This window comes from Pristis pectinata, chromosome 10 (genome assembly GCF_009764475.1).
Source record: "Pristis pectinata isolate sPriPec2 chromosome 10, sPriPec2.1.pri, whole genome shotgun sequence".
Taxonomy (NCBI): domain Eukaryota; kingdom Metazoa; phylum Chordata; class Chondrichthyes; order Rhinopristiformes; family Pristidae; genus Pristis; species Pristis pectinata.
In genome coordinates, this window is record NC_067414.1 from 46,108,332 (window position 1) to 46,133,995 (window position 25,664).

At 39.9% G+C, this 25,664-nt stretch overlaps 1 protein-coding gene across 2 annotated transcripts in view; it reads right to left on the reverse strand.

The window, feature by feature from the left end:
• man1a1 (mannosidase, alpha, class 1A, member 1) overlaps positions 1-25,664 on the reverse strand; it is a 340,636-nt gene that overhangs the window by 225,626 nt on the left and 89,346 nt on the right. For both annotated transcript variants that reach the window (XM_052025482.1, XM_052025483.1), the window contains exon 2: positions 12,584-12,680. In XM_052025482.1, coding sequence (XP_051881442.1) covers positions 12,584-12,680 — 97 coding nt within the window. The remainder of the gene's footprint in view (positions 1-12,583; positions 12,681-25,664) is intronic.

The window sequence follows — 25,664 nt, forward strand, 5'->3', positions numbered from 1 at the left end:
GCACTGACTCCTGAAACACCATGCCACCCTAAACTGTTGTATTAATCATTACTGCTTAATTGACTGCTGACTACTTTCAATTCAGAATATTTTGTTGGGAGCTTTATCCTCGTTTCTTGATTTCGTGAACGGTGACAAAAAAAGGCATTCAAATAGTACATTGTGAATGAGTTTAGGACACTGAAGACACAAGAAACTGCAGCTCTGGAATGTGGAGCAAAAAACAAACTGCTGGAGGAACTCAGCGAATCCAGCAGCATCTGTAGAGGCAAAGGGGACAGTGAATGTTTCATGTTGGGATCCTGCATCGGGACTGAGTGGCGAGGGGAGATAGCCAGTATGAAGTGAGAGGGAGGGGTAAGGTAGGCACTGGCAAGAGATAAGCAGATCCAGCTGGAGGGGGGTTGATGGGAAGATAGAGCTAGGTGAGGGTGGGGGAAAGAGGTGGAGTTGGGAGATAGAGGCAAGTAGTTGGTAAGTAGAGACAGACAAGGTGGGGGGGGAGGTGGGGGGAGGTAGCCATGTTGGATGGAGCAGGAAGAGGTAGAGACAGAGGCTGGAAGGTGGTAAGTGGAAACAAAAGGTTGCAGATGCTCGAATTTGACAAATCAGCAAATGGGGGGGGGGGGATGATTATGGCCAGATGGAACCAGCTGGGGGGGAAAGGATAGGAGATTCAGTAGGTGCAGCATGTGGGTGCTAAGCAGATGGAACCATGGTAGAAGAGGGAAGAATCTGGATGGATCAGAAGGAAAGAAAAAGGAGTACAGGGTGTATGGGTTACCTGGAATTGGAAAATTTAATGTTCATACTATTGGTTATAGACAGAATACAAGGTGTTAATCTTTTAGTTTGCGACATTGTTGCTCAAGGGAGTAGCAGGACAATAATTAGTTGTAAACTAACAGAAAACATGTTTCTCCGGGTAAGCAGCAGTGAGCTTGAAAAGTACAAGAGATCTCAGACATTTACTTAGTATGGTGGAAATGTACTTGACATGAAGTACAAGGGGGGGAAAAAAAAACAAAATATGCACAGATGTAGAAAATGTGGCAATAAATAAAAAGGGGAAGACAATATTGTTTGCAGCAGTAGAGCAAAGACAAATGAGATGCTGGCATGCCTACCAGCACTGCGATGCACAAAGTCTTCTACTGAGAATGTTGTTAAAACATTGATGGGGCTCTTTAACCAAGTGGCTTCAGAGATTGGAGTGTTTCAAAATAGGCAACCAGGAACTAAAGGAAATAGTTGTTCAATAGATGGTCAGGCTAAAGATACTGGTAAAGGGGAACAACTACAAGATCTTTTAGATTAATTGCTGCACAGTTATTTCAAAAGTAGACTGGTTGACCAGAGATTTCAGTCTACACTATTTGATACAAAGGACTTAATGTTTTAGGGATCATTCAGAATTGCCTCCACTATGGAGATAATATTCAAGAACTTGAGACAGATTTGCCTGGGCAGTAATTCTGGAGTGCCTGTGTCAACTACACAAAAGAGAACACTAATAGTATTCCCTCCTACATTGTTCATGGCATCTTGTCACAGAAACTAACATGGCAGGAAATCCTTAGCTACATGGTCAGCAGCCTGGGCAACAACAGAAATTAGTGGTATATTCAAAGCCACAGAAGTAGACCTGCCATATAGTGCTAATTACAGGATTGTTGTTAAGTTGACCATTGTCCAATGAAAACAATGTCTGACTTGTGGACAGAGTGCTTATTAATGGGACATATTACATACAAGCAATTGCTCAGTTTGAATGCATTGGTAAATAGCAACACAATTCCACACAAGTACCCCAGAGATCTTGCATGTTCTCCAGATGATGTTTTGTCCTGTCCATTATATGAACATGGTGAGGAAACTTCAAATGATTGTGGCCAATTACATGAGACAGCTGAAACTGATGGAGAAGGACTAACCACTGGCAATAACTGGGCAAAGACTTAGTGTTGGAACAACACCCAAGGGTCCACAGAAGTTTTGACGCAACATGAACAACTTTATTCTGACTCACACATTGCCATTTTTTGATGCAAACATCACATTATTCAGAATTGTTATCATCAGCCAAGCCTGGATACCTATTTCTTAAACCATAATTGAAGGATAAACTGAACATGCACATAAGGAATGAGGTGTCAGTGTAGGTTCAACAGAATGTTGGGTCAAAACTATCAGTTGCCAAAGCAGACAAAATAGTGGTAAATCATAGACAGCAGTGGGGCAGGGGCAAGAACTACATAGATATGCGGAACAGGACAAACAATGACCAGATGCATCTGCTGCCCACTTCACAGGATTTATTTGTGAAATTGGCAAGATCACATTATTTTCGTAAGCTGCACCTGAGGCAAAACTACACACAGTGAAATGTGGATTCAGAGAGTAGGAGCTATTCTACCAGAAATGCACACAAGGGTTTATATGTTTACATTGTTACCAATGTATTGGCCCCCAAGAACTTTCAGTCTATCATGGACAATTTGTTGCAGGGGATCCCAAAATGTCTAAGCAACCAAGACGATGCCACAGGGAACCATGCTGTCGAGGGACACGTAGCAGTTTATGGCTGAAACAAAACAAGTGTGCATTTATGCTTTCTGAACTTGCCTGCCTGGGTTTCTGAACTGACAGGAATGGGCAGAGACCTGTGTGGGTAAAGGTGGCGACTGTACAAGGTGCTAAAGAATTGAACAATATTACCAAGCTTCATTCTTTCCTTTGAATGCAAAACAAAATATATAATCTAAATGCCAAAAAGATTATAGAGCTCAGGTTCAAAGGGATTTGGGTGTCTTGGTACATGATTCTCAAAAGGCCAGTATACAGATAGAACAATTAATTAGGAAAGCAAAATATTACCGTAGTGTGCCTCTATGCTTCTTTGATAGTGAAATAAGTAGTCAACATCCACACACGACTTCTAAAGGAACAATTATTGTACAGCAAGACTTTTGGTACAATATTGGATATCATAAAACTTAAGTATGGCAATTGAAACAAAAATACATTGCTCCATTATATTAATACTCCAAGGACCTCAATTAAAAACTGATCTTACAGATTTGATTGCTGTTTGTAAGACATTAAGTTACATCAGCAGCTACACTTCATTGGATACAAAACCACTTGGGACATCAGGGCTGTGAAAGATACCATGTAAATCCTCCCTCACCCTTTTCGCCTTCCACATGGACCACTCCCTCCATGAGTCCCAAGCCAACTCACCCCCCTTCATCCCTGGCACTTTCCCTTGCAAATGCAGGAGATGTAACACTGGTCCTTCCACCTCCTCCCTCACCATCATCCAAGGACCTAAACAGCCCTTCCAGGTGAGGCAAAGATTCACGTGTACCTCTTCCAACCCCACCTACTGTATTCGGTGCTCCCGATGTAGAGGAGGCCACATCGGCAAGACCAAGTGTAGACTAGGCATCTGTTTGCAGAGCACCTAAGCTTGGTCCGCAATCATCAACTAGAGCTCCGATCTGCATGCCATTTCTATTTCCCTTCCCATGCTGACCTGTCCATCCTCTGCCTTCTCCACTGTCAGGATGAGGCCCAACACAGACTAGAGGAACAACACCTCAAATTCCACCTGGGTAGTCTACAATCCAACATCATGAACACAAGAGTTTTCCAATTATAGGTAACCCCTCCCCTCTGGTGCTTTTTTTGCCCCTTAATCTCCCCCTCCCCCCACTTTCTCATTTTTGTCCCATTTCCCACTCCATTCTCCCCCCCTCCCATCACTCATTTTTATCTCCTTCCCCCTCCTGGTTCCACCCCCCCAACTTCCCCTCTCTGGTTCCATCTGCCATTCACCTCTCCCCTCATGACTCCCATTATCACCTCCTTTACTCATCGGATTCCTGCACTGGTAGCCCTCTGTATTCTTGCTCATCTCCCTCCAACAGCTGTCTCCAGGCTTCACACTCCCCTCCTCACTCCATCTGCCTCTCATCATTTTTTTCCTCTTTGCCTGCCTCCATCTATCATTCATCTGCCACTGTCTCTCAACCCCACACCCAACCCTCTTCCCTCCCTTACCTGGCACAGCCTGCCTGTCATCTTTCCCCCATCTTCAGTCCATCAATCACCTGTCTCCTATCTTACCACTCCCCTTCAATTCTTTAAACTGAACATCTTCTCTCTCCACTCTCAGTCCTGATACAGGGTTTCGACTCAAAATGTTGACAGTTCCTTTCCTTCCACAGATGCTGCTCAACCCAGAGTTCCTCCAGCAGATTGTTTGTTGCTCCATTGTAAATGCAAGTACATTCTTTCTCAATATGACCTTTGTTTATTAAAAATATATACTTAAAGTAAAATATTCACAGAAAGCTACGAGGCGAAAATCTTTGGAAAAAGTAGGAATCTGACTTGCAGATATCAGAAATGACCAGAGAAATGTCTAAAAAAAAGACCTAACCTTCAAATCCAAAGTTGTTGGACTCCAATAGTAACAAAGTTTTTAGGTTAAAAAACAGATGCCCTATAGATTTCAGTTGAGAATCTTTAACAGGGAGGTAATCCTTTCATGAAATGACGCTGCAACATTGAATATTTAGTGAGGTGCAATTTCTACAATAGCCACAGACTACTTTTTAAAATTTTTATTTTAATATCTACAATTGGTTGTCCTATTGGTGTCTACAAGGGTTGTGAAGATATTTTTCCATGACTCCAATTGTAATGCCTCGATTAACTGAAAATTGAAGGCTGTTCATTTGTAATTATCATACAAAACATTCATGGGACTCTGATTTGTCACTTTTACTTGTGCAGCAACAGAAGCAGATTATCCTGCTACCATGTACTCCAAGTGGATTTGATGAATGCATTTTCTAATCTATTCTGGATGCAATTACAAGATTGAATCAAAAGCTTTCAAAGGATTAAGAATTTAATTTCTCCAGGCTTGCTCGAGTGGAATGTTGCATTTATTTGTTTCAAAGGTAACACTTGAAGGTCAAATATCTTCAGACTCAGTTATTAGGGGAAATTGATGCAATGATGGCTTTCTTCTTATGGCTGATGACTGTAAACAAATTCCATATTTAAGGCTCTAACGTGGTTCTCAAAAAAAAGTTATTGCCTGTATTACCATTCCAAAATATCAATTTAACAGAAAAGATTTCACAGGTTTGTACCAAAGACTCGAGGACATCTACTACAATATCACACTCAAATAAAACATGCTAAACACTGAAGAGCAGATGGTTACAAATAATAGTAGTAAATTATGGCCAGACATTTTTAATAGCTATTAGCATGAAAGAAGTTATTAGCCTGAGTGAAGTAGCTATTGATAAATTTATATGGCACCTTTCAAGATTCCAGGCTGTCCCAAAGCACTTTACAGCCAATTAAGTATTATTTGGTGCAGTCTCTGCTGTAACGTAGTAAATGCAGCAGCCAAATACACACCACATGATCCAAACAGCAATATAATAATGACCAGATTTACTAATGTTAGTTGATAGACAGATATTGGCCCAGACACCAAGAATATCTCTCCTCCTTTTTGAAATCATATTGTGATTTCTTTTACATTCACCTGACAGAGCAGATTTCGTACCTCATTCACAAAGAACCTCCAGTAGTGCAAGACTTTCTACAGAGGTGACAGCCCAGATGCATATACTCTGACCTCAGTAGTGGGACTTGAATCCATCATCTTCTGACTCAGAGTTAAAAGTATTTCCAAATCAACCACTGCTGGCATCCCACTAGTTACCATGTACATCCATCATGGAAATTGTAATTTCTTGGGATTTGAAGAATACATGGACAGACTGTGGCTCTGGAAAATGGATGAAGGTGATTTTTGACCAAATAAGTGGCATCAGGATCAGATAGCATCTCAGTCTTGCTTGGTTACAGAAAAGGCACTATACAAGTTGTTGCTGTAGGGATTCCTCTCCTGAGAGATACAGACATGCACCTCACCAAAATATTAAGTTTATGCTTTAACATCAACCTTAGACAAATAACCTCAAAACTCAGTTATCATTGCAGTCTTTCCATTATCCTCAGCAATTTTTCTCATGGCCTTTGTAACTGAGTTTAGCAATTTAATTCCAATCTGGATTCTATTATGGTTGCTCGTGTGCTGGAGTCCCATTCTCACAAGAACTGGATTGAGGCTGCCGAGTCTCATTTCACCTTGGAGCCTTCACAGCCTGGGCAGGATTCGAACCAAGATCTCAGGAAATGACAGCACACAACCCAATCATCAAAAATACATTCATTTTAAATATATCTGATTGCCCAGATAACTAAAAGTAGTAAACTAATTTAATAATACATTCCCTTACAATGTTCTTCATGGCAGTTTGGCACTAACATACAGATTCAGTGCTTTTTGTTATAAATTTATTATTCTTTGTCACTAAGATATTTTCAGTACCTCTCAACTGGCAATAAATCTTCAGAATTGAACTTTGAATACTGCCTTGTCTCATTTTGTAAAACATAGATTTCAAGACCACAGTTAAGATTGGTGAAGCATAATATTTCTCAGAACCATCCCAGTGGCTATTTTTCTTTCATTTAAAATTTACTAAAGGATTGCATTCTAATCCCATGAGCACACCTAGAATTCGGCTTCTATGCTATCCTGTTATCAAATCTAGACAGAAAGTCACATTATTTCTATCACATCCCACACAAACCACTATCCCTCCAGTTTCTCCACAAACCACCACCAGCATCAAGAATATTTATTAGATATTATATTATTTGAGTAACTATCAAACTTTTATTTTTGCTTTCTTTGTTGAACAAATTCATTTAAAACTCAAATGTGAATGCTTATATTAGGTTTCAGTGAACAGGTATAGAATCCAAAAATATCACTTAACTCAGCCAACGCAAATTGTGTTCAAACTATCCTATCCTAACTATCCTATCATTGAATAGCAATATTCCTTATCTCTGTCACATCAGCAGGGAAAATCAGCAATGCACTAATATTATAAAATAAAATCAACTCCCTGAACTGACGTACTAAACACTTGTATGTATATAAAATATAAACTGTACCATAAAAGATGAATACAGATTATCCTCAGTATTTGCCTTAAGAATGTGTAATTTCTTTTGAAATCATTTAATTTAATACAAGTAAAAATACGGAAATAAATCCAAAAGGAAACAGTAACATTAATGAGTGCTAAAAGTACAATATTTAGCTTGAGCTAACAGCTTTAAGCTTTGAGTGAACACTGACCTAATAAATATTTCTAAATGTTTAATTTAGGAGGAAATTGCTGTACAATTATTAAGGTTTTGGATTTAATGCTTGTATTCCTCAGACTCATTTCTATTAACTACCAAGTCTGGATATGCAATTGCCAGAAGCTACAGGAGGATAAAAAAAAAGGACAACTGTGATATTGCCAACAAATAATTTTACCTTAAGCACTTACTAAATTAAACAAAGTTATCTTACAACATCCAGAACATCCAGCACAAATTACATATGCACTTAATGTACCCTGCTCATCCAGATTTTATTTTGCCAAGAGAAAAAAACTGAGTTCTTCATTTAGCGTAACAAGGAATTATATCCATTAACAAAGAGAGGTCAAGTTAAGTAACCTGTTCAATGTGCCAAAATCTTATGCTGTGTACAATCCAGAAGTTCAATTTCTACAACACTGTAACAATGGACATAAAGGGCTAGAAACCGCTCCATGAAGTTGCTTTAGCATTGAAACAGCATTGTGGATCACTCTAATACCATTTGGGAACATTGCATAAAGTTAACTGCATTTATAAGGCTCACAGAAGAACATTGTTAGGTTTCCTTGTGTAATGCTGCCCTTACATCAACATTGTGGCTTTCAGCCTGGCATTCCCTTTTGATACGTTGCAAGTTCTCTATTTTCTCAGCATGGCTTTAAAGTAATGGGTGGGAAGTTCAAGGGAGACAGAGGTAGGTTTTTTTACCCAGATAGTGGATGGGGCATGGAATGCACTGCCTGGGATGGTGGTGGAGGCAGGTACATTGGTCAAATTCAAGAGATTGCTAGATAAGCATATGGAGGAATTTAAAATAGAGGGATATGTGGGGGGAAGGAGTTAGATAGTCTTAGGCGAGGTTTAAGGGTTGGCACAACATTGTGGGCTGAAGGGCCTGTATTGTGCTGTACTTTCTATGATTCTATGAAGAATGACAGGTGTGATTTTTGTAGATCCAGCTCTTAAAGAGACATAACACAATGCAAGCAGCTCTCTCAATGAAAGTGTGGATGCTGCAATAAATGGAGATGGATAGTGCAACCAGGGGATCCAAGTGAGGCAGAGGCTGATGGACAGCACTACCTGCAGGAGGCATAATTTTTCGGTATGGCAACTCTAGGCAGATGGTCTCTCTAGGGACTTGAGTACAGTCAATGAAAGCCTGCAATGCAATCAAACTCCCGTAAAAGTCTGCCTGATCCTCTGGGTTGAAGTAGATGAAGTTTACTCTCCTTGAATACAGAGGTTGGTGACCTCCCTTGTATACCAGTGAGCAGCAAACCAAGATGTGGCAGAGATCAGCAGAAGCAGCCCAGAATGACACATTACCTTTAATGTAATGGGGAGTGTTTTATCCCAAAGAAAAATCCCACCGAAAGATGGACATATTTCTTGATGGATACTTAAACAGAAATGCACACAAAACTGTTTTACTCTGAATTAAGCCAATCTTTAATTTTAAAATATGCCATTTTCGCCCAGAGGTGTATGGGGATAATTCTAACACAAAATCCATTTTGCTTAATGGTACTGATCTCATAAAAACATTTCCTACAATCTACATTTTCATTTTGACAGCAGACAAATTTAAAAAGTAATGATTTTTGAAATACCATTCAAGTTTGCATCACCAATTGAATTAGCAGGACTGCAAAATGAAATGAAAATCTGAGATACATCTTCATGTGTATCACAGAAATGATCTGAAAGGCAAATTGTATAGATGCAAGCCCAGTACCTCCTGTGCTGCATTCTTACCCTCATTTGGAGAAAGCTTACTTGCCACTTACAAAATATAGTTCAAAACAGTATTGGATCTTTTCACAGAATGAAACAGCAAGATTCCTGTTCCAGAAAATTAGGATCAAATGAGTGACTACTACTGGGTGTCAAACAGGAATCAGCAAAACCTCAAGGTGCCTACACAACCAACCTGGAGATGTACTTAAAACAAGCTTATACAGGACATTCTCTCTTTGCATATCCACTCGGAGATGGCAGCATACAGCACAGTGCCACTGACTTGCACTTTCCCAATCTGGGGTTGCAAAGCAACACATCAGCTCTGTATGCTCTGGATGTCTGGATTTTCTTTCCAGTTTACCTAAAGATTTACTTATCTGTCAACTATGAACATCTTCCGTTTTGTCATCATATTTGCAACATACCCAGTACTTCACCTTCACACTGCAAATGAACATGGGATGCAGATTTAAGATCGATCTTTCCAGAATGCAAAGGCTTGTTAACTCTCCAAGAATGTCAGAACAATCTAGAAAACCAGAGCAACACAAAGCGCTGGAGGAACTCAGGAAGCACCTGGGTTGAAACTGCATAATCTGTGACTCTTCCTTGCAAAATGCTACTTTTCATATCTATTTTTGGAAGTATACACCCAGTGAAAATAAAAACCGAAAATTTCAGCAAAATATCAACAGTGAAAATTACAGCAAGATGTCAACAGTGAAAATTCAGATGCAATGTAGAAAAATCAGTGATGGCGAAAATGATTTTCAATTACAGATAAAAGGAGTTCACCAAGTGTACAGAGGAACAGAATCCATTGAGCTGGATTTTACTCCATCCAGCCCACCATCAGAATTGGCCTCCTCCAGTGCCTGCACACCAGCTGCAATTGCAGAGGGTTAACCAAGCTAACCCACCAGAACCAAGATCCCTTCCATGAAACTGAATGGGCCACAAGGGGCACCTCAGAGACATTTATAAACTCTGATAGTCTTAAATAATTATAAAAAAAATCCTAGAAATTAATAAATGTAATAAAGATACCTTAAAGTACCAGAGATTAATTAAAATATTAAAACAAACAAAACCTGTATTTAACCACTGCTCAAAGTTGCACAACTTACACCAACAAGCTGGATACAAAGTGCATCCAGCCCTAAGCTCAGCACTTCTCTCATGTGCTACTGGACTTTGTGACGTCCTGGAGCACGAGGTCAGAGGCACTGCCATCTAACTTGCAGCTCATCTGTGTTCTGCATTTCAGTGCACTTGTGACCTGCGATAACAATGGTATTTGCCAGAGGCCAAGTACAATTCAGAGCATTAAAAGAGAAGTTAGCCAGTGTGGGCATCACTTCAGCATTTAGGGAACCTGTAAATAACAGACCCAAATCCACTGAACGCAGTCATTCCTTGGATACAACAGGCTGGATATTCCCCAGTGGAGACTTGTTGAGGGGAACCAGTTCCATCTAGTTACAAAACAATAATGACTCCCATGATTAAGATGACATCACATCAAGGACATGCAGAACAAACAGTAGTCCCAAAACTGCCATTGTAGTTATGGAGCAAGAATAACTATCTTGATTAGCAAAAACAAGCTGCTGGAGGAACTCAGTGGGTCAGGCAGCATCCGTATGAGTTAAATGGTTGACATTTCAGGTCAAGACCCTGCATCAGGACTGAAAGCATTGAGGGAGGATAGCCAGTGTAAAGGGGTGAGACGGTGGCTGGGTGGTGACAGGTGGACCGAGGTGGAGTGAGGGATGATGGGCAGATGCAACCAGGTGATTGGGAGAGCGGAAAGGGTGCAGTTAGGAGATGGAGACCAGGGATGATCATTGGAAACAGCCAAGGAAGAAAAAAAGGGCAGGAGGAGCCAGATGCGAACAGGGGAGGGTGAAGAAAGAGACAGAAGATGATATGTGAAGGCGCAACATGTGCAAATGCTGAACTCTGATAAGTAAGGAAGGTGATAAGTAGAACCAGATAAGAGAGGGCTGATGGGCAGCTGGAACCAGATGGGAAGGGGAATAGGTGATCCTATGGCAAAAGTATGTGGATGATGGGTGCATGGAACCAGGTGGGGGAGGGGATTATAAAATAAGTGGATCATAAGGTCAGACAGAGAGACACACACAGACAGAGTAAGGGTTACTTGAATTTCAAAAATTCAGTATTCATACCATTGGGTTGTACACTACTCAGGCAGAATATGAGGTGCTGCCTATATGCGAGAATATGATGGATGGGTCAGTGTGAGAATGGGAAGGGGGGATTGAAATGGCTTGCAACTAGCAGCTCAGGATGGCCACTGCAGACGGAGTCCTGGTGCTCTGTGAACCGGTTACCTCATCTACACTTGGTCTTGCTGACGTAAAAGAGGCTACTTCAAGAGTAACAAGTGCAGTAGACAAAGTTGGAAGAGGTGCACATGAATATCTGCCTCATCTGGAAGAACTGTTTAGATCCCCTGATGGTGGAGAGGGAGGTGGTGTCGGAACAAGGGTCGCACCTCCTGCTCTTGCAGGGGAAAGTACCAGGGGAAAGGGAAGGGTGGGTGGGGAGGAATGAGGGAGAGTGTGGAAAGCAGAAAGAGGTGGGTGGGGAATGATGTGGCTGGTGGTAGGATCCTGTTGCAGCTGGCTGAAATGACAAAGGATGATGATGTGCTGGACACAGAGACTGGTGGGGAGAACAGTGAGAGCTAGGGGGACTCCCTTTTCAGTTTGGAGGGAGGGGGCATGAGGGCTGAAGTCTGAGGAAAAGGTAGAAACACAAGGAAAGGCTCCATCAACCACATTGGAGAGGGGAAGCCACATTTCCTGAAAAAGGAGGATATTTCAGATGTCCCGGAATGGAAGGCCTTATCTTGAGAGCAGATGTGGCAGAGACAGAAAAACAGATGAGAGAAAGGGATGACATCATTACAAGAGACAGGATGGAAAGAACTATAGCCAAGGTAGCTGTGGGAGGCAGTGGATGGTTTGTCTCCCAAAATGGAAACAGAGGCATTGATTGTTGGCTCTCCACTGAAGTCTTCAGTTACTCTCAAAGTCCAGAGCTGCAAGGAGAGCAGACTGACAGATGTTGCGGAAATCAGAAAGGTCAACAATTATTTAACAAAAGTAGTACAAATACAAAACATGTAGGAGTGTTGAGGGGGATAATAAAAACAAATATAGCATGATGTGTCAGAACAACGAAGGAGAAAAGTGAACAGAAATTACTTAGGAAGTTTAAACCCAACTACAGTTTACAAAAAGTGCTGCATTAATAGAACTGATATCAGTGAGGCATCTTGGGAATTCACATTATTGCAATCATTGTTGTATTGACTGCAACACCTTTTCCGCATTTTACAGTGGATTTTCTGTAAACATCAGGACAAAATACTTCAGCAGTCAAGCCACATTCAATGATTATATTATGCTAAACTATGTAAATCAATCATGACTGGCATTTTTTTTTAAGAATAGGCCTTTTAATATTGGTGAAATATGGAAACTCTTCAGTTTTCTGTCCAATAATAAATTTAAGGATTAGTAAATACAACCAAAAATAAACTTACCAAAGAGACTACTAGAATGTTGTTGTTTAGATAAGGGTTTCAATTCATTTGATCCCCATGCGTGATGTTTATAATTTTCCCAAGCATGTTTCATCATCTACAAAACATAATAGAATATTTTGTTATGAAGAGGAATTGTACAAACTATCATGAAAGACATACATGGATTTTATTTTTTTTAAGAGTTAAGTGATTTTTTTCTCTACACACCAAAATTTGCATTTAACTATGCATTGTATTATGTAATTTATAATGCTTTCAAATGTAAAAATCTGATTTGCAGCTTTAGAAATTGTTTTTCTCTGTACATTTAACTTAATCCTTTCAGTTTTTACAAATAGATTAATATGTAAAGAGGCAAAAATTAATTTTCACCAACTCTAAACTTGCATTGTAACTGAACTTGAGAGAAAAATAAATGGGCTCCAGACTGAAACAAGATAGGAAAATTGCAGAAGTAATAAACATAAGAAAAATTGAGCAAGCTATATTCCCACTCACCCCAACCCCAAATTTATTTTCCAGATTGAGAACAAAGCTGCTTATATGATGCTCTGTGCCTGTAATGCTGCTGCAGGTTAGTTTTTCATTGCATGTGCATATACTGTACACTTGTGTATGACAATAAACTCAACTCGATAACCAGCACTTGCCACCCTCTCTCAGCCAGCATCATCATTTTGTTTCATTCAGTTCTCCTGATTTGCACCCTATCAAAGGCATTCCCTTCATTCTCCTCACCCATCCCCCATCATCTGCAATTAAAATATGTTCAATTCCTAACTCTTCCTCATTCTGATAAAAGGGTATCAACCTGAAGTGCCAACTTGATATGTCCCTCCACAGATGCTGCCTGACCTGCTGAGTATTTCCAGGATTTTGTTATTATTTCAGATTTCCATTATCAGCAGCTTCTTGCTTTTTACTCATCATTTACTCACAGTAAAATCCCTGTTTTTCTCTGTACTGTCCATGACATTTTTTCTTTTCCTGACCCATCCTTTGGGGGCGTTGCTGTTTTAAAATGATAAAGCAACCACAAACATCAGCTAAGTCCCACAACAAAAGCTGATATGTCAGTGAGAATGAAGAGGATTGTTAGCTCTGGATAATTCAACCATTAATTCAATTTTCTGCAGTTAGTAAACAGTAGTTTTGCTGCATTAGAATATAAACGCTTGTAAATTCCTCTTTGTATTTGAAGTATTGTACTGCAAATAGAAGCATTCAATGCACATCTGGGCTTTTGAGAGCAATATAGATTATGTTGTGTAAGTAGGACAAGACCCAAATGAATTTCAAAATCAAAACCACTCAGACTTGTATAGAATAGTAATAACACCCATTATGGAAGCTCAAAACATGCCCACAGGAAGATCATGATAGATGCTGCCCCTGATGTCAGATGTTGAGTGAATGCTGTGGTTAACTAATGCTAAAATAAAAACTATTCATCCCACTGGAAAACATTAATTAATTTCTATCCAAGAAGGAATACACTGCGCCTTGTCTCTTACGCAGTTTCTTAGCGATGAGGTTGACTTGTTTCCCCTTCAGATCTGTGGGCTCTGATGAAGACAATGTGGCAGACTGTCACTGATGGAGCAGGAGGTGCTCGATTGGGTGAGTGAGTGGATGGGGTCTGTGTTCTCCTAATAAATGGACTCAAGGTTTCCAGTGCTATCCCCAATGTTTATTTTCCAATCTGAGTGATCAAGGGCCAGAGCTTCCCACACGTTAGTGGGATGCTGCACATTTTAAATGAGGGTTAGGCAGCACCCTTAAATTGTTTACTCTGTTCATCTGGCAATCTCTATTCTATGCTCTGTCATGATAGAAGTGACTGCTTTGGGAGACTGGTGTCAGCAATGCAAGCGGTGTGTCCTGCACATAGGAGAGACTTGGTACAATCAGGGCCTCAATGATGGGAGTTTGATGATCTGGGAAAGCAATGTGACATTGGTTTGCTTATCCTGCCAGTAGATTAGGAGGACTTTATGGACTCATCACTGGTGACATTTCTTCAGTGCCTTGAAGTGCCTGCTGCAAGCAGTCCCAGACTCATATTTAAATAGTTTATATACACTAGTTATAAAATAGAAGATGGCATTGAAATTCAGTGCATAACTATTCACCAAAAACCAAAGAGCAATTATGAGAGCAGAGTTAAATCAGTTCCTTCTTCATGGCAAGGCCATCACAGAATGAAACGTAAAAACAATTCCCAAAGTTGACTTCATACATTAATTACACATATTATATATGTGCACATCATTCAAACAGCAATAGGTAAACAAGTATGGATTAATCATCATAGCCACAGCCTGACGTTAGCTCAGAAAAGTTTAGTCTAATTTGCTGAGCAACATGGTTTAAAGAAAACTTGCAATTCTTACCAAAGAAACCCATTGACCAATTCAGAGAAATTACTGACTTATGACAGAAATGTCAATTTAATGAATGCTACTGGATACGATCACCAGTGCAGCTAACGGATTCACTTTATACATTTTAAAACCAACTTGAATAGATAAAAGATTACCATAATAAAATTGTCTATTCTGTTTATCAAAGTCTGCTACTCAACTGGAAGTCAAAAACATAAAAGCTCCTGTATTTGTAATTTTAATGATTACATATTAAAGTTTTGCCACATTGTCTCTGTGCAAGGAGGATTATGATGTAAATCTTGTGACAAGTAAACGTGAACCCATCTGAATGATTTATGGATCTGTTATGGAAATCTACAAAAAAAGGACAAATTGTAAATTATTTTTCATCATCTCAAACCACAACTTTTATCACAGGAATTAAAGTTCACTATAAAAATTATGGCTTAAGGCAACTATCACTCTAAAAGATAATAATTTAGTTGTTGAGGAAAAACTGCATACAATTTTGTTAAAACAAATGCATGATTAAATCATATCAATATGCAATCCTTCCTTTACCTTCAAGACTATAAATGTGCTTATAAGCAGGAGGAGCTTATACCACATTTATTAGTGTTAGTTCCATCATACACGCATGCAAAATGATCTAATATGCCAGCCTACCCTTTCGAAGTGGAAGTATCACAACAGATTGGAGCGGGTAGCAACATGAAAAGGGGAGTAGAAGGGATAATTAGTTTTATCTATCAAGTACTGTCGTCTTCTTGTTGAGTTAGTGAAATTCCTACACTGCCGAAACAGAAAGCTGACAAAAACTGGTGAACAGAATCAAAACGTAAAAATTTTTAAAAGCAACTCAATTGATCTTAGAGAATATGATCAAAGCCCTACTTTTACTTAAGTTTACTTCTATTTTGTTAAACCAAATTACAAATATTTAAACAAATATTTCAATATTTTCTAGTGTGAATGCCAAAACTCAGTAGTTTTGCCAATGGTATGCAACAGAAAGTTACAACTGAACTTAGAGCAGGTTAAAATGCAAGTAAACTTCAATTCTTGTGGAGATGAAATCAATATCATGTTTCTGCAGTTCGGGATTTTTCTGAATGAAGCTTACAGACACTGAAGATAATGGCAAATGACTTTGAGGGTGGTTTGCCAGGAGGTTTACTCTAGAAACAGATTTAGCTCTTTAGTACTTCTCCAGCCATTCAGAATACACCACTTGCATTTATACAACATTCTTCACCTCCCAGATGATTTCCAACATCTTACATTAAGATGCAGCACAAAAGCACATCTACCATATAAAGGAGGAAGTATAAGGCTAGGAGGGTAAACTGTCTTTTTTGCCAAAAAGAATCATTAAAGGTTAACTTTCTTTATTTTTGTACCACCTTATGGTGTAAATAAATACATCTCTTCTTACGTGTGCGCTGTAGCAAGTCACACAATAATGTAAGTGAGTGGTCTTAGAATGTAGGATTGAACCATTACAGCAAAGGTAATGATCCCATAAGAGTCAGAAGTCTTACAGCACAGAAACAGGTGTTGGGTACTTGTGCCACAGATGGACTTAAGTGCTGGAGAATGTATGCATGTCATGATTATCAACTGGTTGCTGCATCCCCCATGTTCCTTCCATCCACTACCCATTCTTTCTTCAGGACACAAATGATTTTTTGGACCTATCCTCCTTCAGGTGCCTGTTGAGCTGTTTGCTTTTTCCCCTCCAGACATGGAGTTTCCATTCCAAAAATGCTTTACAAATGTGGCTAATTATCTTGCATCTCCAGATCAGTTTCAAACTAGTCGGGGTGCTTTCTGGATAGAAGCCAAGAATCTCTTTCCAGATGTTAATTGCAGTGGTCTTCAGGGCAGTTCAGGTACCGCAGTCACAAAGACTTGAGATTTCAATCTGAATTTCTAAAACGAAAAGATTAGAAGCAGAGAACTGTTCATGTTGGTTATTGTCCATGGCATTTTGTTAAAAGCATGTCTTGGCATCTTAATTCAAAGTATGCCATACTTTCACAGAACTAAGTCAGTTGGCTGGGGGTCATCTAGTTGGCTGGGGGTCATCAGGTTGCTTGTGACGCACTAAGGGAGCTCTCACTGTGGAGTTAGGACTTTCAATGATTTTCTTATGACAGAGTTTCTGTTACCACTGTTGTTTGGAGGCCAAAGCTGATGGGGTTAATAGAGTGGTTTAGGCTTCGATCAGTCCAACAGTTACTGGTATCCTTCATGCTGCAGGTGATGCAGGCATCTTGCAGTTTTTCACTCAGGCATAATGTGATAAGTGCCAGTGCCTGAATATGAGGCACTGCCACAGAGTTGTGATGTAATGACATAGAATGAGGCCATCCAGCCCATTGGGCCTTGCCTCCTCCCAGGAGAGCAGTGCCATTAGTTCCATTCCCCTTCTCCCAACTGCCCTATACCCCAGCAGTTGTGCTGGTCTTTCTGATGAAATAGGACATTGGTTAAGAGAAGACCATGCTCCATGCACTTCATCAGGAGACCTCCTCAAGCTGGATTTCCTTACCCATCAACCACACTTTTCAGAAGTTTGATTCCTCTCCAACTCTAGATTATCACCCACAAGAATCAGTTTGTCTTCTCCTGGGGTGTAGCCAGGGCTTTTAAAGGTTTTAGTGGAAATCCTCTGACCTCATCAACATCTTCCAGATGACTGATAAAGGCATCAAAAAGAAAAGGAAAGCAACAGTGGAAAACCTTGCCTTGACTTGCTCCTCAGAAAGCGAGAGAGATTCCATGACTCGCTTATCTAGATTTATAAGAATATTTAAACCGGTGCAAATCTCATACAAATTCTTAAATTTACCATGTGCTTTGTTTATCTAATATCACACAGGTCATGAAATTGAAAACCTTATTAAATATAGATGAAAGTAAAGTGAATAATCATTCTGAACCAAATGATGTTCCATAATCTTGATTTATTTCAATGGCACCCAGCTTGAAAGACTTGAGATTTCAATCTGAACTTCTAAAATGAAAAGATTAGAAGCAGAGAACTGTTCATCTTGGTTATTGTCCATAGCATTTTGTTAAACGCATGTCTTGGCATCTTAATTCAAAGTATGCCATGCTTTCACAGAACTAAGTCAGTTCAGGAGGCCACGAAAACTACATTTTATTTGAAGAGTGGAAAGCAAAAAAAGAGGTCAAAAAATCAGATTGAGAATGTTAAGATAGCTTGACATCAAAAAACGATATCAATAAGGAGTTAAATTTTGTTTCCACAGAATGAATCTTTCTGAATCATAAGCACACTTATCTTTAAGGCTATTTCGTGTCAATGTTATATAGCTAATTGGCAAAGCCATGCTGATCATTGGTTCATTTTTTTAACCTCTGAATTACCCTAAAGAATAGAAGTGTTTTCTTAAAAAATCTCTTGAATACTCAACATGAAGTTCAGATGTCATTAACTTGACTGCCAGACACAAAGCCACTTAAAATTACTAATCCTGAAACTTTATGGTGATATTGGTCAGTTCAATCACATGCAATTGTGGTCATAATTAATTTTTATTTTTTCAAAATCATTTGATACATACAGATTAATGGCTTCATTATTAGAACGATATACTACTTCCAAGTACTGTTCTGGAAATTACACAGCCCTGCAAGTGAAAACTAGTTGTATCTTATAATTAAAGAGTTACAGTGGCATCTCATGAATGTAAGAATCACAATCAATTCAATTGTTTAATCCAAATATGAATCATTTTATCTACATCTATTTGCCTTTTAATATAGATTCAAAAGTCAAAATTTAACAGGCTGAAAGAGTTTGCTCCTTCTCAGTGACTTGCTTTTTTCTACAACATGCACAATGCAGTAGGTTAACAGCTGACAGCTGTCACAAAGCTTCAGACTTTCAGGATGTTGGACACATCAGATGAATCCACCCTGGATGTGCTATGTTGAATTACTCAGTGTATTGATCTTTGGTGAGCAAGCTTAAACATTGTATGAATTACAAAACAATTCATTTCTCTGCCAGTAACTTCCCACGAGGATCACTACTGGCCTTTTGACAGAAGCAATCAACCCAAGCAAAACTACTATTGTCAAATATTCACACGTTGTCACCGATTTAAACTGCAACCTGCTGTGGTCTCAGCATAACCACCCAGTTTTTAAAGCATTACAAATATAAAAGAACAACTCCATGCGTTATTGGAAGTAAATATATTTACCTCTATTAAAGATGTTTAGAGAAATCATTACCAAGTCTATGAGTATATTCTCGCCATGAAAATGAGCAGTAAAAGCAGCATTTCAGATTAATATCCAAATTAAATTACAGACCAGCATTGTGAATGGAAAATGTCGAACAGAAACAAATGAACAATTTGGTCCTAATTCTCAATTTATCGTGCAAATCTAATTAACGATCCTATTAAGACCTGTTTGGAATTCAAAGTATTAAATTATGTTACAAAAAGCAACATTGGTGTGCAATTTTGACTGATTGATAAAAATAAACAATTAACATAATTAGAAAGGTGTAAATAATTCAAATCTGTAACAGATTTGTTTCTTTCACTAGTAAAAATGCTGCAAAATAATTATAATTCAACAGCAAAATTACAATGCAGTTCACTTAGAGTACAATGAAAACCAGTAACCGACAACATTCATCATTTCCTTATCACATTTAAGCTGACCAAACAAAGGGAAAAATAACAAGACCATAGTTCATGCCACATTGTGCTGCAAATTTTCTTGACATTGGTCCTCTTGTGCGCTCAAAAGCCCCCTGGAATTATTTTTAAAAATCTACACCAGGGACTGCAGTTGACAGGCACAAGGCTGACTGAAGATTGCACTGAAGGTTGATTCTCAATTATACACTTGATTCAAATTATAATTATGGTCTGACTATATTGTGATTTTATGGAGTCCGCAACATTTTCATCAGACTCAAGTACGATCCTGCTCACATCCTCACACATTTAAATTTCCTCTCCTATGAAAGCCCCTCCCCTACCTCCTCTCTGCCTCCGTGTGCATCATGAGAGAAAAGCATGCAGAGATCACGTGCATGGGCAGGTTTCAACAAATCCATAGGTGGGAAAACTAATGGCCACAGTGGATTGCCCCAGGATGGTTTAGGCAATCAGTTTGTTCCGGTTACAAGGCACATGGGACCTGCTACCAGACTGAGCATTGGAGCAATTGTACTCTTGCTGGGTGAGAAGCAGCAAAACAGATCCACAAGCCCTCCACCCCAACCCAACCCACCCTGTCCCCCATCTCTGGGCCATTTAGTGCCCAGTGATTCCTCAGTGATGATAGCAGATGACATAGGCAGGGCAGCAGCTGACTCTCAAGAGCCACAAGATGATTATTAGCAGGTATGAAATATTCTTAAAAAAAAAGGGTGTTATAGTTTAATCTGCTTTTGCCTGCACAAGTGAATAGGCCTACTTACTTTTAAAAATATTACTTTTAACAAATGTGAATGTTACTTTTCTGAAATTTTGACTCGTCTACAACTTAGCTGCAACTTTTGAAGATATTCAAATGTCCAAATATATGGTGACGTCACACATCAAGTTTACATGGCAAGGACTTGGGACTACACAGAACTCAACATATTTATGCTGAAAAGTATACTCAAAAAGCATTTTTAAAACACAGCATTTGTCCCAGTCTCCCAAACGATGACAATGCTTCCCTCCTGCATGAGGTGGCAATGGAAGTATCAACTGTGGGATCCTGGAAAGGACAGCCAGGTCCCAGGACACAGGCAGAGTGGGGAGAGCAGGATCCCAGGAAAGGTGATCCTGAAGGTCTTGGGTATTGAGGGGAAAAAATGATTCAAAGTCCAGATATATTTTCTTATTAAAACTTATTCAAAAACCAGACATTTTTCAAGCTGTGCTACCTCGACAAGGTATGAAATATTCCAAGGCAATGGATTACATCCTAATATTCTTCCTCATACACCTGAAGATTCTCTTCCTATCATGACTCAAAAAGGATACAAATTATCAACTACAGAAAAGCAAAAAAATTTTGCCTTTTTATTTTGCTCCAACTCAATTGCATAAACAGCTAACCTGATTACCAGAGAAAATAATGCTCCGTGTTTCTATTTTACACAGTTGCTTTGATTAGACTGAATTGATTCTAAATTGTAGTTCTACCATGATAGCGACAGTTGTTGGGGGAAGTGGAGAATTTTCTTTAATTCCTGCAAGCATTCTCCAAACATAATTTGAATAATAAGATTTCAGTATAGCTGGCACTATTAGCATAAATTCTCAACAAATCAGTTAAGGCAAACATTACATAAGTCAGTTAACACCAGTATTACTTCACATGCATGCCACATCTTTCACAAGCTGTGCACATTTTGCTTTGAATTTTTTTAGATGCTTCTTTCCTGTACAAATCTGAATCTTTCATTTGCTTTACCAAATTATGGTGTATTCAGCCATAATTTGTCTCACATTGGGCCAGATCTTTCTCTCCATGTTCATCTCTGATATACATTATGCATGCTATTAACTCTTGCAAACCTACCAGTATCAACTTGCAGATAAGTGCTGTTCTGATTCTATAAGACATAAATCTTCATAAAAGAACTTTGCACAATGGGGGGGGGGGGGGTGAATGAAAGAGGACAGGGTTAGAACAAGCCTTCACTACAACAGTTGAACTATCCTGAGAGCCAGGTTAGCCTCCCTCCCAGACCAAGCTGTCAAACCAGTCATAAGGTCTGAATTATTTCTAAACATCCCCATCACTCAGTTAAATAAAACAAAAACTAACTCAATTCAATTAACTAAATAAAAACATGAAATAATACCAAGGTCCACTGCAGCCATCCCTCTTCATTGAAATGAATGGACTTGCTATTCCTGTATCAAGTCTAAAATAGTGCAGGTTTTCCAGCATTACTACAGCAAGTTCTTGTCTGTTGCTGGACTTCATAAAGAAGTCTTACATTGGAGTGCATTTGTCGAACCTACTCTCTCACCCACCCCCCGCCCCCCCAACACACACAGCAACCAGCAAGACTGGGGAATTCACATTCATGCAGGAATATCCATGGGGAATTCAATGTGGAACTGCTGGCAAATTTCTATGCTTTTATCTTGGTATTAAAGCCAAGTATTTCCAATCACTATTGTTCCATTAAACCAGTCAATCTTACTTTCACTTTGGGAAGGGGTGTGTTGGGGGCGGGGAAGAGAAGAGAGAAACTGCTGAAATATAGGCCAACTTGTCTGACATTAATTGTAGGGAAAATGCTAAATCAGGCTGTGCTCCTCCTCCCTGCATACAAACAGGAACTGAAACGGGAGGATCCAGTACAGAGAGTTGTTCAGTGCTGGTCTGAGGAAATAGATGAGCTTCTACGTGACTGCTTGGTCCATATTCAAAGACTCAGCTGTCAGCCTTGATGAGTATGCCACCACCATCACAGACTTTATCAGCAAGTGTGTTGAGGACTGTGTACCAAAAAGGACAATATGGGTGTTCCCCAAACCAGAAGCCAGGAACGAACCCGGAGATCCACTCCTTACTGAAGTTGAGGACTACTGCATTCCAATCAGGTGACCCTGACCTCTACAAGAAATAGAGATACAACCTCCAAAAAGTTATCAGGAATGCCAAGAGACAATACCGGTTCAAAAGGGAGTCCCAGACCAGCTGTCAGTTTTGGCAGGGCTTACATGCTATAATGGGCTACAAAACTAAGTCAGGCAGCATAGTCAACAACAGCGCATCCCTTCATGATGAGCTTAACACATTCTATGCGTATTTTGAACAGAAGGGGAGTGGATTGTCACCACCCACCCTGACAGCCTCCAATGAAACTGAACCCATAGTCACCGTCGAGGACGCAAGATCAGTCTTCTGGAGAGCGAACCCGAGGAAAGCATCTGGCCCGGAAGGTGTCCCTGGCTGTGTGCTCAGATATTGTGCTGATCAGCTGGCGGGGGTACTGGCAGACACATTTAACCTCTCCCTGCTTCAATACGAGGTTGCCACCTGTTTTAAGACAACTACTATCATCCTGATACCTAAGAAAAACAAGGTAACATGCCTTAATGACTACTGACTGGTGGCTCTGACAGCCACCATCACGAAGTGCTTCGAGAGGCTGGTCATGGCACGCATCAACTCCAGCCTCCCAGATAACCTCAACCCACTACAATTTGCCTACCACCAAAACAGGTCTACAGTGTACGCCATCTCCCTGGACCTACACCCATCTCTGGAGCATCTGCACAGTAAAGACAACTACGTTAGACTATTGCTTATTGACTACAGCTCCGCTTTCAATACTATAATTCCAAGCAAACTCATCTCCAAACTCCGAGACCTGGGACTCAACACCTCCCTCTGCAAATGGATCCTTGACTTTCTGTCCAGTGAGGATAGGCAGCAACACATCCAGCATAATTATTCTCAACATTTAGACACAGCCCAGCACATCACGGAAACAAGCCTCCCCTCTATGAACTCTGTCTATACCTCTCGCTGCCTTGGTGAAGCAGCCAGCATAATCAAAGACCCCACCCACTCAGGTCATTCTTTTCTCCCCTCTCCCATCAGGCAGAAGATACAGGAGCCTGAGGGCACATACCACCAGGCTCAAGGACAGATTCTATCCCACTGTGATAAGACTCTTGAACAGTTCCCTTATACAATGAGATGGACTCTTGACCTCACACAATCCACCTTGTTATGACATTGCAAATTACTGTCTACCTGCAATGCATTTCCCTGTAGCTGTGACCCTTTACTCTGTATTCTGTTATTGTTCTTACTGTATTACCTCAATGCATTGTGCAATGAATTAATCTGTACAAACAGTATGCAAGACAAGTTTTTCCACTGTACCCAGATACGTGACAATAATAAACTAATACCAATAATATTAAAGAAGTGTTAGCAGAGCACACAAAGTAATAACAGGATTGAACAGAACCAACATGGATTTATGAAAGAAAAAGAAATTCACATTTGACAAACTTCTAGAGATCTGGATGTGAGCATATGGGTTTGGGATTAATAAACTTAAGTGTATTGAGGACTGGTTAATGGGCAGAAGTCAGACTAAGAATAAATGGATCATTTAAGGGGTGGGGTGGCCAGTGTCGCAGGGATTGCAGCTGGGGCCTGGGCTGGTCACAAACATTTTCCAATTATTTTGATGATTTAAGCATCATGCATGAAAGTATGCTGATGATACAAAGCTAAATTGGGGGACGGCTAATTATAACAGTATTAGGGAGGATTGGGAGTGGTTGTTTGGGGGCAAATCCACATGTGGGAGTTGTTTAAAGGACAGCTGGCTAGTATTCAGGACCAGCTTGTTCCAATGAGGATGAAAGACAAGGATGGCAAGGTTTGGGAATCTTGGATGGCAAGACAATGTAAATTTAGTCAAAAAGAAAAAGAAAAAGAAAGTAAATGCAAGGTTTAGGAAGCTGAAATCAGACAGGGCCCTTCAAGTATATAAAGGAAGCAGGAAAGAACTTAAACAAGAAATCAGGCAGATTGAAGGGGGTCAGGAAGTGTTCTTGACAAATAGGATTAAAGAGAATTCCAAGGCAATTTATACATATATTGGGAGCAAGAGGGTAGCTCGGGAAAAGGAGGGTCCACTCAACGATGAAGGAGTGGATTTATACATGGAATTAAAGGAAGAGGGCAGGGTCCTCAATGAGTACACCACATCTGTATTCACCAAGGAGGGCACATGTGGTGAAATCAAGGATGGGGACGTTTATATTCTAGGGCATGTCGATTCTGAGGTGGCAGCATTGGGTTGCTTGAAGACACCAAGGTGGATAAGTCCCCAGAACCTGATAGAATCTATCACAGGATACCGAGGGAGGCAAGGTGGCAGAAGACTGGAGAAAAGCCATCATTGTGCCTTTGTTTAAGAAGGGCAACAGGGATAATCCAGAAAATGTATAGGCCAGTGAGCCTTACATCAGTGGTAGGGAAATTGCTGAAGATTCTTAGGTTCAGGATTTGCTTGCATATGGAAAAGCATGGACTTGTTAGGGATAGTCAACATGGCTTTGTGTGGGGGAGGTCCTGTCTTACAAATTTGATCCAGTTTTTTTTGAGTAATGAAGATGATCAAGGGTAGATCAGTGGATATTGTCTATATGCACTCAAGTAAAGCATTGGACAAGGTCCCTCATGGTAAACTGGTCCCAAAGGTCAAGTCAAATGGGATCCACAATGAGTTGATAAGTTGGATACAAAATTTTTTTGGTCATTGAAGACAGAGGGTAATGATGGAGGGGTGTTTTCTTGACTGGAGGCCAGGAGTGGTATAAGGATCAGTGCTAAGACCTCTAGATAAATTGGATGAAAATATAGGTCGGCAGATTAGCAAGTTTGCAGACTACATGAAAATTGATGGAGTTGCGAATAATGAGGAATGTTGTCAAAAGATACAGTAGGATTAGATCAGCTGGAAATTTGGATGGAGTAATAGTAAATGGAGCTTAATCTGGACAAGTGTGAGGTGGTGTGTTTTGTGAGGCCATATGCATGAGAAAATTGTACAGTAATTGGCAGGGCCCTGAGGAGCATTGATGTATAGAGTGTTCTTGGAGTGCTCCCTGAAAGTGGCAACACAAGTGGATAGGGTGGTAAAGGTGGTGCAC